At 36.5% G+C, this 24,068-nt stretch overlaps 1 protein-coding gene across 1 annotated transcript in view; it reads right to left on the bottom strand.

The window, feature by feature from the left end:
• Nucleotides 1-24,068, bottom strand: part of LOC149538283 (alpha/beta-Hydrolases superfamily protein) — a 61,753-nt gene that overhangs the window by 25,955 nt on the left and 11,730 nt on the right. The window contains exon 2 of the mRNA XM_089799652.1: nt 7,470-7,718. Coding sequence (XP_089655778.1) covers nt 7,470-7,718 — 249 coding nt within the window. The remainder of the gene's footprint in view (nt 1-7,469; nt 7,719-24,068) is intronic.

Here is a 24,068-nt window from a genome sequence, read left to right as displayed (position 1 = left end):
ATTTTTATTAAGTCACCCAGTTGGATCCAATTATCATACCTCATTGTCAGTATCATTCCTGTGCAGTCAGTTTTCAATGAACAGGAATGTTGGAAGGTTAACATTGCAACTAGAGTCCCCAGAATCATTTAATATTTGATAAAATCAGTTTTGGGGGATATAAGATTAATTAAATTATAAAGTGATTTAATAATGTACTTTCTGTAAAGTTCTTAGGATAGTTATAAAAGAACGCTTAAGGCCATTTCTTGCAGAGAGAAAGAAAACGTAGAAGCTTGTTGTCTTCTGTGTGGAGATTCAGATATTTGTGCCTGTGGACCGACTCTTCTTTATTGGATGAAAACACCAAAGGTTTGTTGGAGCTCTGGATGGAAACCCACTTGCCTCACCAACATGAGCCCACCCAGGGATCAGCACAGCACTGAAAGTTTGAGCCAGGATATAACCCCTGATTCATAGGGCATCTTCTGAGGCAAGTCCAGGCAGGGTTTGTGTTTGTATTTAAAGATTAAAGATTTAAGTTTTTAAATTAGAAAGTCTTCCATCGGTAGTGTTTTGGACAACACTTTGTCAAATAATAATACATGAAAGGTATGATTTGAGTCACTTAATTACTTGCATCCCTATATGCCATGGTTTGGAGTTCAACTGTACTGATCCTTGCCTGCTGGGCGACAACCTTTAACAGTATATGAATTGTGGAGTCTGAAGCATATTCAAAGATTTATTGCTGGTGTGTGGGGAATATCCACAATTAAGCACTCTAGAGAGGTAGGCCTGGACCTGATATGAAACAGAGGCCTCGACTGAATGACATGAAGCAGGCAACCAGCAAGATGAGTTTGACTCACTTTGATAGAAGTGGAAAGGATACAGCTAGAGCTTGGGTTCATAAGCTCGATTTGTATCTTTCATTAGGTCCAATGACTGAAGAAGACACTATACGGTTTACTGTGTTGCATCTGAATGGTATAGCCCATGACTAGTGGTACTATGGGTTAGTTTCATTACATCATGATAGATTACATCCTACCAGGAGTTTGTGGATACGCTGGTATAGAGATTTGACAGGAAGGACCCCAAGACCTATTTCCATGAGTTAGCACAATTGAGGCATACTGGAGGTCTGCAGACATTTATCAGTGAGTTTCAGCATTTATCAGTAATGGTTTACGACATTTCAGAGAGGATATGTGTGATGCTTTTTATAGAGGGATTAGTTAAGCCTCTTAGAGGTTGGGTTAAATCTCTTGATCCACCTACCTTGTAAGAAGCCATGAAAACAGCAAGGAATTTGGATATGTCTACTCCATGAAGCAAATTTGCTTCTAAACCATCTACCTCTTCTTATGATAGGAAGACAGCCCCAGAGAAGGTTGAAATTCAGATTCTAAAAGACCTGTTGCGGCCCCTTTAGATCAAGAAACACTTAATGATCTAAGGAAGAAAAAGTTTTGCTTTTATTGTAGGGGACCTTATGATGAAAAACATGATTGCCCTTTGAAGCCTCAGGGTAAAAACAAGATTATGGACTGGTTTTGTGATGATGAACATAATTCTGATTTTTCAGAACAACCAACTGAAAATGAACAAGAGACTCATGAAGGAGTGATTAATAGTGAAGAGGTTGTTGATGATTTCAACCTAAGGTAGTGTACCTTTCTAGCATGACAAAGGAAGAATCTTTCAGATTATGAGGTCTCTTGGCAAGGCAGTGAGTTATTGGTTTATTGGACACAGGTGTCACTCATAATTTCATAGATTCTCGGTTGGTATCTAGGAGGGGCATTGAAGTTGTTAAGTTTGAAGGTATTAGTGTTAGGGTGGCTGATGGTTACACTCATTAGTGTAACAGCATGATTTCTGAGCTTCCCATGAAGCTGAATAATTATGAGTTTATGGTGTTGACATGGGAGGTTATAATATAGTTCTTGGGATGAGTTGGTTAAACACTATTGAGCATATTTATCTCAACCTTAAGAAGATGGAAATGAGGTTTTTAATTAATAATAACACTCATATCCTTAAGGCTATCAAGTACAGTAACTTGAAGGTGATGTCATTTAGACACATGTAACGTCTCATCGATCATGATGCAGTTGAGTTGGCAGCAGAGTGTAGGATGTTACCTACACTTAATGGGACATATAAACCAGTTTATCATCTTGATATTCAAGAGCACAGAACTAAACACTCTAAAGTGTTTAGTGATCTACCCCCTGGCAGGCCACCTGATAGAGGCATAGAGCGCATCATTGAGTTAGAGGAGGGCAATAAGCCCATTATGATTACTCCATACTGGCACCCAAGCACCTGAATGATGAGATAGAGAAGACTATTCAGGAGCTAATTGCTATGGGTCACATTAGGCTAAGTAAGTCCTCTTTTCTTCAACAGTTGTTTGGTCAAGAAAACATATGGTACACTTGGGATGTGCATTATTTACCGGATGTTGAATAAGAGGACTATTAAGAACTGGAATCCTATCTGACGCATTGATGAGTTACATGGAGCATGCTACTTCTTCAAGATTGAGGTTCAGTTATCACCAGATCAGAGTCCATGAGTAGAATGTGGAGAGGACAACATTTAGATGTCACTGTGGACACTTTGAGTTTTTAGTCATGCCCTCTAGTTTGACTAATGCCCCTGTGACATTCCAATCTACCATGAATAGAGTCTTCCACAGTTAGTTGAGGAGATTTGTTCTAGAGTTCTTTAATGATATTCTTGTTTACAACAAGATGTGGTATGGTCATATTGCTCATTTGGATATAGTGTTGGATATTTTGGATAGGACCCCCTTGCATGCCAAGGATTTCAAATGTGCCTTGGGTATGGCATAGTTACTTTATCTTGGGTGTATTATCGATGCAAAGGGGGTTCACATGTATCCTGATAATATTTGTGCTATACTTGATTGGCCTTCTCTGGAGAAGCTGACACAACTTAGAGGGTGTATTGGTCTATGTGCATTCTACCACAGATTTGTGGTTGGTTTCTAACGTCATGCAACTCTTCTTACTGATTTGACCCAGAAGGGTGCTTTTGAGTAGACCTCTCAAGCACAAGAGTGTTTTGAGAAGTTCAAGTAGATTATGACATGTCCAATACTTGCATTACCTGATTTTTCGAGGCCTTTTGACTTGCATTGTGATGCCTCCGATGAGGGCATTGTTGTTGTTCTTTCCTGGGATCACCATCTATTGCCTTTGATAAAAGGAAGCTCGAAAGTCCTAAGAGAGATTTTAGTGTATATGACAAGGAGATGTTAGCCATTATGCATACTTTGGCCAAGTGCAGGCAATATGTAGTTGGCATTAAGTTTTGCATCAAAACTAACCATAGTAGCCTAAAACACTTCCTAGGATAGTGAGATCTCAATGAGAGACAACATAAGTGGGTCAACAAACTTCAGTCTTATGATTTTGATATTTCATATATCAAGGGTACTCAAAATGTAGTTGTTGATGCACTTTCGCAGAGATCCCATTTATGTGTTATGACTAAGATATCTGAGGTTTGGAGACACTTGATCATTGCTCAATATGTCACGGATTAGTGGGCATATGGTATTGTTGATAGTACTATATGGGACAACAAGTATACTCTTGTAAATGAGATGATCATTAACAAGTGGAGGATTTTATTGGTCCCAGGATCAAGTGTCAGGTAGATTGTGTGGGCCTTTCATGATTACCCATTAGCTGGACATCCTGGGTTCTGTAAGACATAAAGATAGATATAGGAGATATTTTCATGGAAGGGCTTGAAATTAGATGGGCAACAACATGTTAGATAGTGTTATTATGTTAGCAAAACCAACAAGAGCATACTTATCCAATTGATTTGTTACAACCACTTCCCATTCCTAAGAGGAAGTGGGAATGCTTATCTATGGATTTCATTATGGGCTTGCCAAAAGCCCAAGGTAGAGATTACATATTTGTAGTGGTGGATTGCATCACCAAATATGGACACTTCTTTCTTGTCACCACTACATTTTCAGCGGAAACAAGTAGTCGAGTTGTTTTTCCAAGAGTTCCCAGTTGCATGGTTTACCCTAGAGCATTGTTAGTGACTGAGATAGCGGATTCATGAGTCAATTCTGGTAGGAGTCGTTTAGGTTGTGTAGGACACAGTTGACTCTAAGCACTAGTTACCAACCTCAGACTGATGGCCAGGCCGAGATTGTTAATAAGTGGGTGGAAGCATATCTATAAAATTATACATCAACGCAACAGAAGAGCCTAGGTGAAGTGAATATATGTGTGAGTATTCTTATAATTCCACTCACCTAATATCTATTCACTTGTCTCCTTTCAAAGCCTTGTATGGGTATGATCCTCCGAGTTTCATGAATTTGTTGTTTAGTGATAGTAGGGTGCTCAGTGCAGGAGATTTATTGCAAGATAGTCAAGAGGACTCTAAAAAACAACATTCGAAAAGCTCAAAAGCAAAAGAAGCAATATGTTGATCAATGGAGGATTGCTTGCTATTTCTAGGTGGGTGATATGGTATATCCAATTTGCAGCCTTACAAGGAATCATTTGTCAGGAAGAATGGAGCTGAGAAGCTCAAGCCTCGCTACTACGGTCCCTTCCATGTTGTTAGACGTGTGGGTGAGGTAGCTTATGAGTTTGATTTGCTAGAGGACAACAGAATGCATCATGTATTTAATGTATCCTCAAGAAGGTGTTAGGCAGGCATGCTGCCCCATCTTCTACTTTACCCCCACTGGAGGATGACGGGAAGGTGGAGTTGATTCCTAAGATGATATTGGATACTAGAGAGAGGCATCTGCACAAGCGAGTCATTAGAGAGTTTTTGGTGAAGTGGTAGAGTTTACCAAATGAGGATGCCACTTTGGAGTCGGAGGAAACTTTTCAGCACCCAGGATTGCAATTGCTTGAGGACAAGTAATCTTAGGGAGGAAGAACTGTGATGTCCCTAGTTTAGCAGGTTTCAAGAGTATGGGTATGAGAGATCATCATCACACCACTTGTGAGTTAACATTTGGATTTGAGGGTCTTTGTTTGGTCGACTTACTATTTATAGTAAGCAGGTGAGTTGGTTTCTATTTTTAGTAGTACACAGTGGTGATGTTTTGGGTTGGGCTCTCTCGGTACTCTCATAAAGCTTTGACAATAAGAGCATAATGGAGGCTATTAATTTTGACTTAATTAAATAACTTTATAAGTTAAATGTTCTAAATGAAAGGTGTGACCAAGAAGCTTCTTTAGTAAAAGGTGTGCACAAGAAGACTCTCGTCATTGAGTTGTAAAGGAAAAGTTTTTGGATTTAAAGTTATAAATGTAATGCTTTGTAAAATTCAACCTATATCATTATATTATGTTTTGTGGAATTTGTGAATTGCAAGCTTCCAAGGTTTTGGGCGTTGAGTTTGGAGGAACTGTGAATTTCCTCAATCTTTTTTCTGCACTTTGAATTGGTTCTCCTTGCCAATGAAATGTGCCAATTATCTGGTTACTGGCTGCTAATCGATCAGGGATTTTAAGACATATTTTGTGCCAAGAAATGTTCACCATTGCTGTTAATTGTTGAGAGAAGGAACAGCTATCATAGGTGGTTACAATTATGCTTATACAAACAGCATTTTATGTCTTTAGATGCATATTAGTGTAACAGCATGCAGATTACAAAGGCAGTGCTGAGTTACTTCAAGCTATGATCTATTTATGGAGCAGCATTTCATAATACTTGGTTCCGATCAATATTTCTTTGGCAGTGATTGAGCATACAGGATCTGCATTTGCTGATAAAGGTCAAATTATATTTCATCCGTCATCAACAAGGTTCCAATGTTGATGATTCTCATTGCCAGGTTCTCTCATTTAATAAGTTTATGCAATTTGTTTTGGCATTGTAAATACTTGTGAGTTCATTATAGCAAATAAAGTTGGTGTGCATTTTGTGATAGTTTTTTTAATTTGATGTGCATTGTTATCATACATTTTGAAAATTACAAATTTCCAAAATACAAAACTTTCAAAAAACAAAAAGTCAGTTCTTCAGCATAAGACTTAGTGTGAGCCAGCAGGGTTCCTTACAAAATATAAATCAATATTTTCAATTTATTTGACCATCTCCCTTCCAATGATAATTTGGGAAATCTAGAAAGAAAAAAATCCTTCTCTATATACTCTTTTCTAGTCAAAGTTGAAACTTCAATTGAAATGGTGAAGGATGAAGCAATCAAGAAGAAATATATAATGGGATCAAGAGATAATGAAAAAATCGTTAAATCTGAAAATGCCCCCATGTTTGGAGGTTGTGGAGTTGATTCGACTTAAAATTCCAAGATGAGATTTATTTGATCTCCTCCTCCACTTGGCCATCTCAAATGAAACTTTGATGGAGCCACTTGAGGAAATCCCAGTCCTAAATTTGGCTGCATTTTGCAGAATGAAGTGGGCTCTCAGGATATATCAGCATTAAAAAATGAACTAACAACAAAGAAAAAGTGCAAGCTCTCATTCTAGGTTTGCAGGTTTGTGAAAATTTTGGGCTCTTTTCAACAATGTTGGAAGCAGAGGTCATAATTATCGTCAATGCCATCAAGAAGAGACGTTATTCGAGCACTAGAATGGCAAGTATCTTACAGCATGCATAACCTCTACTGGACACCTTAGAGCTCTTCTTGGTTCAGTATTGCTACCAAGAGATATGCAATCAGTAGCAGCTGAAATGACACTAACAGTGGGATGTTAATGACTGCTCTTTTTGCTGATAGTTTCCTTCATGTGTTTGATGCAATCTCTGGATAGTTATATAAATGTGAAACAAGTTCATATCTGTAAGTTTGTTGGTATGTAATCCCTAAATGTTCAGCAGGGTAGGATAGTAGTTAGATTCTCCCCACATGGAGTGGATTGATGCAAAACCTTGTGCTTATATTTGCTAAGTTTAACACGGGTAAATTCCCCTAGATCACAACTAATGTACCAAAAAACTGAGGCCTCAATAATTAGCCACATCATTAATTAAGAAAAGAACTAAATGCTTTTTGTATAAGAAAAGGCGCATCAGCAAGGCTTGTTTGGCTTTTATGCTTGGACATGAGGTTGAAACCCCAGCACTACAAAATTTAAACAATAAAAATACAAGGTAAAGTGAAAATGTTGCTTGATTATACAAGAGATTCAACTTGATGTGCTACAGAGAAAAACCTTAGCATTGCCTGATCTTTACCTTATATTTCTTATTTTCCCATATGTCATGAAATGATATATGATAATTTACTAAGTCTACTACACATATGAATTGATAGGGATTTTTTTTCCTATTTTGTTCAACATCCAACTTCAACTCAATTAACCATATGTAACCTCAAAATACCCTAATGATACGCAGAAATAAATTTCCTATTAGAAAATTCAGATTGTGTGATGCCAACCAGAACATAGAAAAATTTGCAAACTATAGTTATAAGAAATTAGAATACACACCCTAATTGGTCAATAGCAATGACTCTGAACTGTGTGGCAAGTGCATCAAAATTACGGAAGAAAAAACCCTGAGAAGCTCCATAACCATGAACCAGCACTAAAGTTGGTGCGCTGCTACTATTGTCACCAGAAGACTCAAAGGTCACTGTATTAATAAATCGTGGCTCACTACTCGAAGACCTGAACCATGAAACCTTTGATCCAGGTGGGCCACTTCCAATGTTGACTTGCTCTTGCACATATGGAGTCCTGAGAAATTTAGCAAAAATCCAGCTTGAATTCAGCAAAATTTCATTCAAATTACACGATTGCTTGAAGTTGTCACCTAAGACATGAAATCTTACAGGAACTCTAATCAAAGACCAATAACACACGTTCACAGTGACTGCTGAGTACATGAGATATTAAAATGAAATTCCATTCAAAATTAGGAAAAAAAATTCAAGAAGAATTCCACAAAAGATTACACAAATTATACAAGTACTTTAAGTGATATGGAACCTTTAAAGAAGCTCTTTTCCAGAAGTGAACTTTCAATATTCCAATGAAAGTTTACTTAATTTCCTCTTTTTTGACAAATTACAATACAAGTATTGCATTAAAAGCAGATATCTTTAAATTATCATGACATCTTCCAATATTTCTCAGCAAGGTATCCAATATTTTCTTGAAAATATCTTTGACAAAAAATTTCACAAATATAAACCATTTGACAATGCCACAAGTAATATTGCAATAATTAGTTTTTTTCTATATAATCATTAGACCTGCAAGCTTTTAGTCATTCTAATTAAGGAATTCAATAAACAAGATACACCTCAAAAAGTGTCAGTAGCTGTAACAATTGCTAGCTGTAATTATTGAAAAGCAGATAGATCTAGTGCCAAGGGTCATCAACCGCAACTGCCATTGTTATTTTTTTTTAAAACGGTTAACTACAGTTTTGAAAACACCCGGTATTTTGGGTTTAAAATCCTTGTGAATAGGGAACATGACTGTCATTATTGGGATTAGTGAGAACAATTGTTTTGCCCAAATTTACATTTTATGTTTTGTGATTGTAAATGTTGGATGCAAATCCAACAAGTTACAAGTTCTTCAAATGAGCTGTAATGTCCCCTTTCTGAAACAGAAATTAACAATAGATAATAATTAGTAGAATTACAATATATATAAATAATAAATAATAAAATATAACTACAAACTACAAATTAATTAAGTTTAATAAAAGATCAAGAAGCTATCTCAACATAAGATATAAAAGGGAGAAGAGTTCATTTGAAAGGGGAAATGGACAGAGCAGGGAAAATTGGAACTACTGGGGAAGAATTCAAAAATAAACCTGAATTAAAATAAAGTTCAACAATTAAGATTAGTCAAGGAACAATTAGGATAATGGAAGGGATGCCACACATGGGAAGATATATTAAGAAGTTGTTGAGTTCATTTGAGGAGGCCAAGAGTTTATATCAGACTTAAATTTGCAGATTTGCAAATAAGAATATAAAAGATAATATCATAAAGGCAAGGTTGACAGCATAATTGGAAGAGGAGTTTATAACATAATTGTAAGAAGAGTGTATGCAGATATAAAAGCGAAATATATGCAGATATAAAAGAAATGCATATGCAGAGACATAAAAATATTGCAATGTTTCTTTAATGGTCATCTTCATTGCTTTAGAAAAGTTGCAACTTGATACGCTCCTTGAGAGGTGAAAAGCCACCTCATCTGTAATTGTACCCTGCTACTGTCTTCTCACTGTGGTCTTCGTTTTCTTCGTGTCATTGTTGTGTTTATTTGTGGGTTTAACTATCTTGTCTTTCCTTTGAGGCTTTGTTTTCGTTCTTTTGTAATTTTATGTTGTACCTTGTTTGCCCTCGGTCAGGTCTGGTGTCACTGGGTTTGGCTCTTTGAGCCAATATTGCATTTAATACTTTTAAGAAGTAATGGAAGATATTAATGTGGATGTACTATCGAATGAAAATGGTATTAAACAGGGCAATGGGAAGGATGCAAAGACTATTGTTCAAAAGCCAGTGGAAACATTAAGCTCTAAACCTACATATAAAGCAGTTCTTGTCGAAGATTCATCGGTTGTTTTCCTTCCATCTGCAAAATTTAAAGGTCATTCTCACCACAAAAGTGGAGCCAAGAGGACTTTCAAGGTCTAATCCTGATGGAGATAAGAGCAGAAGCGAGCTCAAAGCTACAAATCCCGGAGGGGGAAGAGACGGATAGTCCCTCTGCATATCTTGAAGACTTTTGTCTCTTTCTCCGATTGAGGATATGGTCAAGGTAATTATGAATGATCAATGCAGGTTGAAAATGTTGTTTTTCTTTCTCTGTGTGTATAGTGATTCTTTGCCTTCAAGAAATTGTTTCGATGACTGGCTTTCTAATGTCCAAGGTAAAAAGATGGGAATCCTTGTGAACTTTTGTCATATGATACAAAAAGGTCTATTTGTTGTGTTCTTAAAAAATCACAACATACAAGAAAGAATATTGGAGAATGGACTCTGGAATGGTGGGAAATCCCTATTTCATGCATTCTTGTGGTCACAAAGAGGGAACCTTGAACACGTCTTGGCTTGTTCTTCCCCAAACTGGGCAGAACTTAGAGGACTCCAACCTGAATTTTAGCCATCTGTTCCCCAAATTCTCAAACCATTAGGGTCAATTCTGCAAGTTGAGGCCCTTAGGTTACATTACCTCATCTGAATGCAATAATCTTAATTCCCTTGCCCTTGATATCTCTATCCCAGAAAGAATTTCACTGAAAATTCATGAGGATTTGTATTCATAGTAGCTTGCAGTTCTAGACAATCTAAATGTTTGTATCCCTGGTAAACTAAATGTGCATACTAGCAGAGAATGCTCGCCTCTTAAACATCTGCAGAAGGGGGATTTTAAAGTTGCCCCAAATCAGTAAGGATTCAAACCCTAGTATAATTACTCAAAAGAACAATACTTCAATCTAGAATAATCTGGATGTGAATAAAGAAGCAAATGATAAAAAGGCCAATACCACCTTGAATTCTGAAACTCATGATGATTCAACAAACAATGAGGGGTCAAAATTCATCTCCCTCACCAATCCTCCATTGGAGAATGATTATAAATTTGTCACTCATGTGAATAAACAGGGTAATCCTCCTCTCTTTGCAGTCTATTGTCTATCAGATAAGCCTTTTAGTGAGAAAATTACTCCTAATAGGAAAAAGTCAAGCAAATTGCTTTAGAAACTATTAACTAAGATATTGATTCTCTCCCAAAAACCCAGGGTGTTGATGCCTGTGCGTAAGGATGTGTTGATGCTTTTGGATGCTGCGCCGGTGCTCTCAGGAAGCACGCCCAGCATTTGTGGATGCACTCGGCATGCTTCCAAGAGCACCCAGAGAGCACCCAGACAACATCCAGGTGCATCTGGGGACCACCCATGACTTTTCAATGCCCAATCACTTAAGTGACTTTAAAAGCATGTGTTAATTAATTTTTTTAATTCTATTTTTACTCCTTTTTTCTCCTAAACCCTAAACAACCCAAAAAGAGGCCATTCATTGCCCGTTCTTCTCATTTTTTTTGCAGTTGGGTTCTTTTCTTATTTCAATTTGAACTATCAATGGTTAAGTATCATGCTATGGAATGGTGTTTTTTTGTATATTTCTTGCATTTCTTTGCATACAAACATATATATGGATGCACTGAAACGCATCAAAAAACCCCCAAAAAAAATTCACGCATCCACACATTAGCACCCCGCACCTGCATCAGCATCAAAACCAGCATCGATAACTTAGACTATTAATGAAAGGGCTGAAAACATAGAAACTTTAAACATCCACCTTTGATCTTTGGAACATAATGGTTCCCCCGGAGTACATGGACTACATGGATGAGGAGTTGGCTAATAAATAAATTGTACCAGTCGCAAAAGATTCTGCCATGAATAATGGGAATTGAAGTTGTCAGTTAAAGTTACAAGAAGACCATGGATAGACAATCTCTATCCAAATCTTCTAGTAATGCCAACAAGCCAAAAAAATGTCAAACTGCCTGATTGTTTCAACAGGCTTTATAAGAACCAGAAGCCTACCCAAATTAATCAATGATGATAAACAGTCCCAGTTGGAATGTTAAAGGCTTAGAACCCCTGACAAAAAATATGTTTTGAGGGATTGGTGCAAAAATATTTAGAGAAAAGATATCTTGTTTCATCAAGAAATCAAAGTGACTGGTTATCATTCCTACACTGCAATGAAATTTATTTGGGACCAAGCCACTCATTTTGTCTCCAAACATGAAAGAGGCAAAGAGGGAGTTGCCATTCTTATTGGCCCCAAATGGGCTGACATGATTAAAGACAATGGGCTCTCCCTATGCTACAGGGCAACATGGGTCAAAGATAATATTCTGGGTTTTTGCAGTATCTATGCTCCAAATGACTACAAACACAGAGCTACCCCATGGATTGGTTGGCCTTGTCTCTCCCCATTCTCTGGAGACTTTAGTAGGGTAGAATTTGGGGGAGGATAACTATGGAGGTGAGTTTAAAAGAAGACTTAATTTAGTGGATCCTATTGAAAGAAAGAAAGATCTTTTTTCTGATATTTAGTTCTCATGGTGCAATAAACAATCAGGAAAACAAAGAGCCTACTGTAGGCTTAACAGAGTTTATGCTGATTCCTCTTTTTCCTCCTTTCCTTCTTCTGATGGTTTTTCCCCTGTGAGGGTTTCCCCTGCCTCTATTTCAGATCACTCCCCCATTTCCACTACTGTCTAGATTGGTGATATCTCAACCCACACCTCTAGACTCAAGTGCAAGAACCCTTTTAAGCTTTATGTTTCCCTGCTGCAAGACCATGACTCCATTGATCTCATTAAGATGGCTACTTTGTCTTTCCAAGATCTGCAACAAAGGGCTTGACCCAAGGAGCCAATGGGAATCCCTCACCTCTGTTTGGAGGAAGATGTTTCAATTTTCAATTAATTGGAAAGAAAAAATCTGAAGACAGAAATAAAGTTGAGACCCATCTTCAGACAAGACTGAACTCTGTTGAAAAGATGCTTCACAATAATGCCAATGATAAGTCTCTAGAAGAATAATTATGCATTACTGAAATGGAGCTTTAAAAAGTCAGAATTATAGATTCCAAGTGCAAAAGGTCAAAGTCAAAATGAATTGGCTTAAGGAGGGAGACAAAGGTACAAAATACTTCTTTAACCTGATCAGAGACGAACAGAAGAGAGAGTTGATTGAGGAAATCCAGGGTCATATGGGTCTTATAAAGATGTAGATGATATTAAAAATGTATTCTTTAATTTCTATAAGAATTTATTTTCTACTGAACATGAGAATAGTAATCAGGGAGTGCTAAATAAATGTCTGGATCTAATCGCAAGAAAGGTCCCTAGAACTAATGCAAAGACTCTTGAAAAGAAAATTTGTTTGGAAGAAATTGAGAAATCTACTAGAGTAATGGCTATTGGGAAATCACCAGGACTTGATGGACTGCCTTGCTTGATTCTACAAACAAACATTGAATGGGTCAATCTGGAACACCTTGAATTGTACAATGAGGCATTCGAACAAGGCTCTCTTGGAGAAAACATTAACAGAGGTGTGGTCAAACTGATTCCAAAAAAAGAAGATAAACACAAATTAAGAATTGGAGGCCAATGTCTGATGGACTATTAAAACATATCATTTATGTCGCACAAACAGGAGGATTCATTAAAGGCAGATATATTCTTGAAAAGCTGATAATAAGTTGGGAAGCTCTTCATTGGACCAAGGAAGATGGACAAAACTCTGCTATGGTCCTACTGGATTTTGAAATAGCATATGATCAGGTTGAATGGCCATTTGTGCATGCTTATGGCATTTGCCTTTCCACCTTATTTCTGTAAATGGATTAATATTCTCTTTATAGACTCTTTAACAGTTATAGATATCAATGGGGAGCTCTCTGAAGTCTGAACCTATCCCCCTTCAATGGTCCATTAGACAAGATTGTCCTATTGCCCTGACCGTCATTGTGATTGCAGCAGATGCACTTTACTACATTCTCACAACCCCTACAGCGGGTCCACCTATTAAAGGTATCACTCTTCCTAATCATGAAGAACTAATCAATGCTCAACTCGGTGATGATGTAACTCTTTTTGCGGAACTCTTAGAAGGTAACTTTGATAATGTGCTAGAAAGATTACAATGCTTTTGTCTAGTCCCTGGAGCCAAGATTGCTCCCCATAAATCCACAGTTCTTGGATGGAAAGATGATACTTCTATTTGGATTGGTAATAAAGGTTGGATGTGGGTTGGGCCCTCCTCCATTCTCAGGTATCTAGGTGTTCCTTTTGCAATCTCCCCCTCTCCTAAAGACATGTGACAAGGGTATATTCCAAGATTGAGAAAAAAAAATCAAAAATGGCGAACACACCTGCTATCCCTGGCTGGTAGAGATCAAGTGGTTCAAGAAGTATTGGCCTCTCACTCTATCTATTTCTCTTCCTCTTGGTTATTTGCTACTTATGAAATGGACAGATTGGATATTATTAAACATGATTTCTTGTGGTCTGATGCAATGGGTAGAAAAAGACTCAGTCAAGTGGGAGTGGTGTTGTATGCCTAGAAAATTAGGTGGTTTGGGACTAAGGGACTTGAAAACACATGGAATTGGTCTGGCATCTAAATAAATTTTCAAAGCCATACATGGTAATGAGCCCTAGAAAGTCCTCATAAGGAATAATATTATGAGATCTTCTGTTAGAAAGGGAGAAAACCGGAGAAACCTTTCTTTATGTGATATTATCATGGGTGATTTTGACTTATAAACCTTTGGATCAAGTATATTTGCCTCTCTATGGAGGGCATGGACGTTAGGGGATTACTGTGTTCCAAAGTTGTCATTGGAAGCCCTCCTCCCTTTTATGTTGTAGATAGATCATTATGATGGGGCATTCAATTAAAACAATAAACCACTGGCACTTACCCAAAGTTGCTTTTCTAAACTGTGGAATGAACATGGCATATCTCAGATTAAGGACATTCTGATTGACAATAGACTAGGGACTTGGAATGAATACAAAAATAAATTGAAGATTCCCATCTCTCAGAAAAAGACTTACACTTTGATTGCCAAGGCTGTTGGCACTTTCTTTCCAAGTAAAATTGTTCTCGGTGAGGATTTTATAGAAGAGCTGAAATGGCAAGGTGGATCTTTTTTAATGGATGGTTCTACTAGATGTTAATATTTTATAGCTTCAGTCGGATAGAACATAAAATGTAAACCTAAAGGACATCCCCTTGATTAAATGTTATTATAGATATAACTGTGTAGATATATTGAATATATATAAATATATGTATCTATATTTGTAGAGATATATATATTATATATATAGTAATATATAAATGTCATTATAATATATATCTATAATATTATATAATAATTATTATTATAATTCAAAGTTTCTTTTATATATTTTAAAGTTGTCAAATCATTTCAATAAGCACGATTGGGCATGTTTTACCTTTCGCTCGTTGTGATTCAACTTCTTGTCTATGTCTTGGTGGGCCCCATGATTCGACATGTCAAAAGTGATGTGGGTCACGTTAATGTTTATGCTCCTGCACCATCGTTAAGTGGGGTTGTACTTGGAGGAAGAGACACGTCAACAAATGGGCGTGTCTCCCATGTAGGAACATGTCCATTCATGGACGTGACTCCATATTTTTATGTTCAGCCCTATTTAAATGGATTTGGGCGGGCTGAGTCAAGACATAACGAATACATCTTTTCCAATCTTCAGTTACTTTTGAAAAACAATAAATATTCAGTCTTCAGCAGTCAATCGTAGGTCAATAGTTTTCTTTGCAACAGTAAAATCAAGTCATTGGAATCTCCTTTATGGTATATAATCTATCTTGCAAAACACATACAGATTGCTATAGCAGAGAGTGTATATAAAAGATAAAAATTGCAAGTGTTATTGCATAATTTAGTCAAGCAAGTTGGATAAATCTGATCACCAAAATTTAAGACTAGATAGATATATAGCATGCTTACCGATCAAAAAAAAGAAGATATATAGCATGCTCAAGGATGATTCTCATATTCTTAAATGTTTAAATCGATCATGGGACCTTGATTGGCCGGATTCGAAGTGGCATTTCATACCAGACCTATTTTGGCACCAACCCACTGAAACCAAGAAGTCCTGCTTTAGATGGCTTTTTTTGCTAAAAAAACTTGATATGGGTCATATTTTAGCTTCTGCAGATATTGCACCTCCTTGCTGTCCTCTTTGTCCAGTTCCTGAAACTATTAAGCATCTTTTTGTAATTGTAAGTAGGCTTGCTTGGTGTGGTCTCTGTTTATAAGATCTCCCATTACATGAAACTCCTGCCCTGGCTTTACTTTGATCAAAGTCCTTGCTGCCTATATTGATGTTTTTAATGCAAAAATGAATACGTTTTGGTCTGTGTTGTTTCAGCTGAAGTCCTATGGTTCCTCTGGGAACAGAGAAATGATGAAGTTTTCCAAGGTAAGAAAAGGAACTTACTAAATTTAGTAACATAACTGCGCACCAATTTATCATGGAACAGGTACCTGTTGTTCTAGAGATCACCGAGTGAATATTTATGATCCTGATTCAAAAAGGTGCCCTTATCATCTACAAAGCTGGCATCCAATCAGCCTACTACTTCAACACATACAATGACATGCTTGATCAGAATGAATTGGTAATGCTAAAGAAACTGGTTAAGGACAAAGGCATTAACATTGAAAAGGAAAATACAAACATCATGGAAACTCATTGACCAGATGCACCTAGATGGGAAGCAGCGGCAAAAGTTCCTCAGGCTGCTGATCCTCCTCTTGGTACCTTTCCCACAAATCATAGAGAATGCAGCAATAATATCATTGGGTCATGGGACTCACGATAATCTCTACAGACCTTGTTCCTTTCTATATTACTGTTTTAGAATCCTCGTAGGATATCTTTTTGATGTGGAAAGTGATGTAAACTGATAATCATTGGAAAATGTCTTGGTTGGTAGAGTTAGATCAGATACACTTTGTTTTATTTTACTATTTGGAGACAGTGGCAGTCTACTGATACAAGCATGTAATGATCATTTCTAAACTATCCTTAAAATAAAAATTGTTTCATTCAAAAACATCATCTTTGTAATTCTCTTCACAGAGGCCTCTGTCTCCTTTGTTCAATACATCAATATAACAAAACATGGTATCAAAGCGGGTTGATGGGGTATCATAAAATTTGGCAAATTTTTAAACAAAAATTCATAGCCTCTTCTTATTTGGAATTTTTCTTTTCCAAAAAATTGTCTTACATTCTTTTGTGAAGCAAAATGTTTAGAGGTATTTTTGTTGGAATAATGGGAGCTTTTCTCTGCAATTTGAAGTTTTTTTTGGGAGCTATTTGAAAGACTTTTATTTGTTTCACATAGCCTTTATGCATGGTTTTTTTTGTCATTTCTTCAGGCTCCTGTTTCTTTGTTTGCTCATGTTTTACTGCCCAGTATGCAGTTCATGTCACATAGCCGTCATGTCTTGTATGATTGCGACCTCTTCTCTATGCTATAAGAGTCATGCGATCCATTTTTTAACAGATTTCCAAACACATTTTTTTGGTTTTTCCTCCTATACACATGTTCAACCTGCACTCCTGATCATGGGTTTTTCCTTTGCGTATTGGCTTGGGTCATGTTTTTCTGTCTACAGCTAGTACCTTTTTTTTTCTGCAGCTAATTTTTCTCTATATTTGGTCTTCTACACACAACTTGTATGTTCTCCAAGCATTGTTTTTGGAGCAGATTTTCAATGGGAGGATCTCAGACCCGCAGCTTGGGTTTGACTTTATGCCACTTGTCTTCTAATCAATTTTTTTCATAATAAAAAATCTATGTGCCCTTGTTTTATATAACCTAGGGTTTCACAGATTTCTTTCTGTGATTAAGAATTTATTTTGGGTTTTCTATTTTTCTCCACCAAAACTAGTGTTGGTTTTTCTAATTTTTCTCCATTAGATTTAGTGGTGGCTTATTATAAGTTCTTGGAAAAAAAATTATTCTGAGTTTTTATAGTTTCTCTCCTTAAATAGTCTACAAGGGTTTTATCTATTTTCCTTCAACAAATTCTAAATGGTTTTTATAACTTTTATCTTTTTCTAGTTGGGTTTTATAAACTTTTTCCTAAGAAATTATTGTGGGTTATATATGATGTTTACTACATGTTGTCCTGCATTTTGCCACCACAAGATGCAAGTAACAGTACGAAACTTTTTCAAACTAGTTTCGCATTTCTCTAAGTTCAATTTGATATTCAATCGCTTAATGTTGATCAATCAATCAACTCCAATTAGTATATCAAAACATTTTACTAAAGGCTTTCGTCAAGCCTTTTTCATTTTTCTGTTTGTCAAGCCTATGCTTGATTTTTGAGGCCTTCGTCGTCCTTTTCTTTGCTTTTGAGTTTGTGTTTCTTGTTTAGTCCTTTGGTCTTGCTCAAGTCGTGGCTTTCGGTTTTTCTTTCGATTTGATCTAACCTAGAGCGTAATCGGAGTTGTCAATCAAGAGATATAGTTGTTTTAGTGCCTCAAAAGTGGACTTTTTTGATGCAACAACACAAATTAAAAATATCATGTTATATCTTTAATTTGACATTCACTTTTTGAAAAATATAACTTAAATTCACTTTATGTTATGTTTTTAAGTTACTTCATAATTTTAATTTTTCACTTGAAGTAATTATAGTGCACTTTATGTTATAATTTTAAGTTGAATTATTTTTTTATTTTTCACTCAAAGTGACTATATTAACTATATAGTTCAGTTTAACTTTTGACATTTAAATTAAATGCTCTTTTAAATGTTACTTTTCAAATAATATTTATATGTTATATTTTTAATATGATATGTAAATATGGTTTATGTCCCATTTAAGTAACATTTTAATGAAACTAAATTGACAATATGTTTATCAAATCATTTTAAGTTATCAAAAGTGGACATTTTATATGTCATTACATGTAAAATCCATCAAAAGTGGACCTTTTTGGTGCCATTGCATCTAAAGGTGAGTTTTATCACTTAAAATGTGTTATTGCATCCAAAACATGAGCTTTCACTTAAAATATGCAATCCATACCAAAAGGTGCGATTTTCACCAAATACATATTTTAAAACATGTCATGCCTCCCAAAAGGTGTGATTTGCATCATAAGGAGTTTTTAAAACATGCATTGCCTCCCAAAAGATCTGATTTGCATCTTGTGCATATTTTAAAACATGCATTACCTCCTAAAAGGTCTGATTTGCACTAAAACTCATGTTTTTGCTCTCAAGAAGCCCGAACACATACAAAGAGCCTCCAAGAATGCGATTTTGAAGATTGTGGGAGATTTACTTCATAGTTTTTCATGAGATTTTCTTTAATAGGGTCGATTTTTCCCATCAATGGATTTTCTACCAATAAAAATCGATTCATCTTGCTGAAAAACGTTTTTCCAAGCTCCATCCAAGGGCACGTTTTTGGAAAAAATTCCAAAATGCATCATTTTTAGCTCACGTGTTTGCCCAAGGATGAATTGATTTGGCTTTTGATGTGTTCTACATTGCATCTTGGTACATATTTTGACCTTTAACAGCCAAAAAAAATTATCTTTTGCCTTGAAGAAACGCGTTTTTTACAAAAAAAGGTCCCATAAGCATGTGCATACAAAAACGTTGGATTTTTAGCAATGATAGGGCACATTTTTGGCATATCCCACTAAAAGGCCTTGTTTGCTGCCTTCTCTCATTCGAATTTGCAAAGTTTGAAAGATTCAAAGTATTTTTGAAGAAATTTTCAACATTGGAGCATTTCCCTCCACCATTTTTGGCACTTTATCTTCATGTAAGTGGACAATTTCTTCCTTGCTATTTAATTTGTGCTTATCTTGCTGATTTTATGCACATTATTGCTTGATGATTGCCACTTGTTGAAATTGATACCATGAAAAGTACATTTTTCCTTTAGAAATGAAGAAATTGTTCATTTTCATGTTTTTGATTTTTCCCCAAACTCCAAATTCAAAATTGTGTGTTGAAGTGCTTTGCATGTTGACATGTTTGGGTCACTTTCCAAAGGTACATTTTTCTTTTGAGTTTTTTTGTTTTGTGTGCTTGCTTTCCAGTTTTCTCCACTTTGGAGAAGTTACAAGTTTTTTCCCAATAATTTTTTCTAGTTTCATTTCATGCGAAAGCATCATCACATTTCACTTTCATCTTCCATGTCACAACACTTCACATCTCATCTGACAAATGCAATCACATGTTTTTGCATCTCATTCACCATCCGCACATGCATGTAATCCCATTTTCTGCTTCCATTTTCACTCATCTCACTTTCTGCATTCATTTGCATGACACGATTACACGAAAAGCCTTACATGTAATTGCATCTCAAAACCCTATTTTTGACTTAAGGTCACTTTTTCAAAAGTCAAAAAGATGTCATTTTCATCTTCCATGTACTTTGACTTCACCTTTCCACCAAAGATGACTATAAAGTTCATTGTCCCTCTTTTATTTTCCATTTCCATCTCTCCATATGCATTCACTCCTTCATGAGAAAATACATGTTTCTGCATCTTTCCATGCTTTGCACCTTATCTTCCATTTGCACTTACGTGTAAAAGCTCATCCTCCATCCGCCTTCGCATTCTATCTCATCTTTCATCCCTTGTTACATGTTACACTTACATGTAGTCATTTTTCATGCAATAATGTCTTGAAGATTCTAAGTCATGTTTGAAAATCAGCAATCTTCATTGACACGCATTCCCATGTGTTCCACCTTCACACATTTTCATTTCATTCCATCTTCCATTTTCCACCTTCATAACACTTCATTCCATTTCCATTCTGTATTTCATCTTCATTCATTGCATACCTACATGATTTCTTTTTGAGATCATTTCATCGGATCTACAAATTCTCCAATCCGTTTTCGAATTTTTGTTGCTAATTGCAAATCAACTTGTATGGTGATTCCTTCTGATGATGTGTTTATGTTTTGGGATTTTTGTGTTGCAGCACAAGTGCAAGAAATGGCCTCACCATCGAAATCAAAATCCCAAGACAAGACGAAATATCAATTCGATAAAGAGTTGGCTCGTGCAACTCCATCATCAGTATTTGTTCTTGATAATGTAATGGACACAATAATCGGTCATGTGGATGTAGCTGATTTTCTGCGGAGAGTTGAAACTCCTGTTGACCACGAAATGAAGTGTATCAAAAGAAGTCACATTCACTTGGTGTTTGCATTTCCTATGGCTACCATGGAACTTGATTTCGTTCTTGGATGTGCAAGACGTTTTAATCCAAAATCAAAGACTATCAAGGACACTAACGATAAAGTTGTCATTAGCCTTGATCCAGAGGTCATTGAGCAGATCTTCAAGGTACCACATAAAGCAAAGTATGCAAATCAAACCAAAGAATCATCTTTGGCAAGCTGGAATGAGAAGAAAGGTGATTATCAGAAGTATGTTAACCAATACTAGCTAGACAATAAAAGAAATAACTTCTCAAGATGGGCAAAGACCGTTCATCGGTGTAACTTCAAACAAGAATACAAAGATCTCATCATTCTACTTAGCAGAGTTTGTGGTCTCAAAGATTCTACTAATTTCGAGCCATGGATGTACAAGTTCATCTTCCAACTCATGGAAAATAGAATACATCTTTTGGGGAGAGCTGATTAGCATTGCACTTTGCCAGCAGTTGCTCAACGTAGGAACTTTTGCGCCCTTTTACATAAACTCTTACCTCGTCTACACTGTTGTTGCCATGGGATCTTTCTCTAGTCTCTCTACTAAAGGAGATCATCTTCAGATTCCACTTTAAATTACTATGACCAAATCACTCTGGCTAATAGTAAATTCCATTACAGAAGAGTCCAGGATTCTTTCTTTGGGCAATTCCAGTACTTATTCGATAAACAGTTATCCATCAAGAGGGTATCTAATGTAGCATGGGAAAAGGTGAATCAATACGATTGTATTTTCATTCAGTTTCCAACTTTTACATACTTGAGAGTTGGGTATTTTAAAGGTGAACCGTATACCTTACCTAGGTATGCTACGGATTGAATCATCTTGACAGAGTTAGCTAGACAGCTTATGGAAGTGCAGAGTGATCAGCATACTCTGCATAGGCTTGGTTTTGGTATTACTTCAGCCAAACCTTTAGCAATCAACACTCTCAACCAAAGGAGATCGTCTTCAGATTCCACTTTGGGATTACTATGACCTAATCACTCTGGCTAATGGTAAATTTTATTACAGAAGAGTCTAGGATGCTTTCTTTGGGCATTTCCGATGCTTATTCGATAAACAGTTATCCATCAAGAGGGTATCTAATGCAACATGGGAAAAGGTGAATCAATACGATTGTAGTTTTAGTTTCCAACTTTTACATACTTGAGAGTTGGGTATTTTAAAGGTGAACCGTATACCTTACCTTGATAAGCTACGAATCGAATCATCTTAAAGGAGTTAGCTAGACAACTTATGTAAGTGCAGAGTGATCAGCGTACTATGCATAGGCCTGATTTTGGTATTACTTCAGCCAAACCTTTAGCAATAAGCAACTACTTAATCAACTTTGTGCGCAAAGCAAAGAATATGGAAGCACAGTTGCAGTTGATTACTTTGAAGAAGTTCAAAACACGATTCAATTTTGATTATCGAGAAATGAATTCTCAAATGAAAAGGGCATTTGCACATGTTCATTGCATTGAGAATGTCTGGATTGATATGAGAACGGAGTTTGAACATCATGAAGATGGACTACTGCAAATTAACCTTGATGCAGATAATAGACCTTAACATGCTAGAGATTCCTTCAGATTTTCAAGTTGAGATGATGACAACATCCATGATCCTGAGTAACATCAAGCTAGTTTTGATAAGAGATGCCCTTTTCCTATTCAATGGCAACAAAAAGAAGGTACATCTATCTTGGATAGATTCCAATCCATTTTAGTAAATACCAACAAATGGCTGAAAAATAAAAGCCTTAAAAGAGTAAATCCTAAGATGGGTTTGGATTGTGGAAGTTGTGGCCCTTTTTGAAGGAAGTCACAACTGGAAATTATAGGGAAAGATGGTGCCTCCTCTTTCGATGCTAAGGATTCTCTCAAATTCAAATTAAATGGTGGAAAAGGATCTAAGTCATCTCAAATCTCTAAACCAGTTCAAGAATCAGAGGAGGAACTGGATACAGAATTAGATGAAGAAGATACAAACGAAGAAGGGGAAGTCATGATCATATCTCCCCCAAGGCCTGCACAAACTCGTACAGCATCTATACATAAAGCACCTTTTTTGGATGAAGTAGAGGATGATGTGGAATCATTCTCCATTCTTTTCACACCTTCTATTCCAATTTCGGAAGACAATACAATGGCTCTTCCTATTTCTTCTGTTGCTCCTCTCATCCTTGCAAATGAACAATATGAGCATTTGGCACTGTGTTTGAGGATTTTCCAACTCTTACAAGTGGTCAAGTTTCCCAATTTGATACATCTTTAACAGGTTTTGAGCTTTTCATAACAGAGTCCTCTCAGCATGCTCCTATACCTTCAACTGTGCAGACCGAATCTTGCTCAGTCATGACAGAGATACACTCTAGATCAATGCCAATGGTCTCCACTATACCTGCTTCCGCGGATGAAAGTTCCAGATTGCTTGCATGGTTGAGTAGAATAAAAACAAAGAGAAGAAAAATGGTTGTACCTTCGAATAATCTCCCTGTTAAGAAAACTAAATCCAAATTTTTGAAAGATAAGATTGTTTCAAGGATTTTGGTAGATTCGGATAAAACCAAATTTGTTGAAGTTGTTGAACCCTTGGTGGACAAACCTGTGGAAGAACTTACTCATTCTAATTACAAGTTTACTAAGGTTGAAATCAGGAAACAGTCACATCTGAGTTGTTTACAAGATGCTCAAGATGCATTAGCTAATGTACCAAAAAGCAATCATGAGCTATGGGAGAAGAAAAATCAACTCAAACAGGAGATTTCTCACCTGAACAAGGTCATTCGGCAACAATCTTCTCAGAGTGCAGTTGTTATGTCTCAGACATCCAAGGAGAGAAAGTTGATTGAAGCCGCCAAGTCTTGGATAGGGGAAATCATCTCTAAAAGAGTTCGAGCCATCACGGAGACATTTGTTGTTCTTAGGCATGTCAAAGAGATGAATGAAATGGAGTAAAACTTGATCTCTTTTTTGACTCAAGAAGCGGGTGATTTGAAGGAAATCCTCAATGATTGGGATGAGATGGAAAGATTTGATCTAGATGCCTTGGTCTCATGTGACATTCTTCTGTAATGTGAAATGTTCTTCAAATTTCCAAGACTTATTGGCTACAAAGGAGAAATGTTGAGGAAACTGATTACAAAGTTGCAGGCAGCCCTTGGAGATTGTCAAGCAGTTGAAACTAGTGTTACTTGTGATTTGGAACAAATGGGATGCCAAGTTATTGATGAATCTGGTAATCTCATTGTAGTTGAAAGG

This window comes from Cupressus sempervirens, chromosome 9, assembly GCF_028749045.1.
Source record: "Cupressus sempervirens isolate cs-2001-9-10 chromosome 9, ASM2874904v1, whole genome shotgun sequence".
NCBI classification, from domain to species: domain Eukaryota; kingdom Viridiplantae; phylum Streptophyta; class Pinopsida; order Cupressales; family Cupressaceae; genus Cupressus; species Cupressus sempervirens.
The sequence above is the reverse complement of the archived record's forward strand: the minus strand, read 5'-3'. Positions and strand labels throughout refer to the sequence as shown.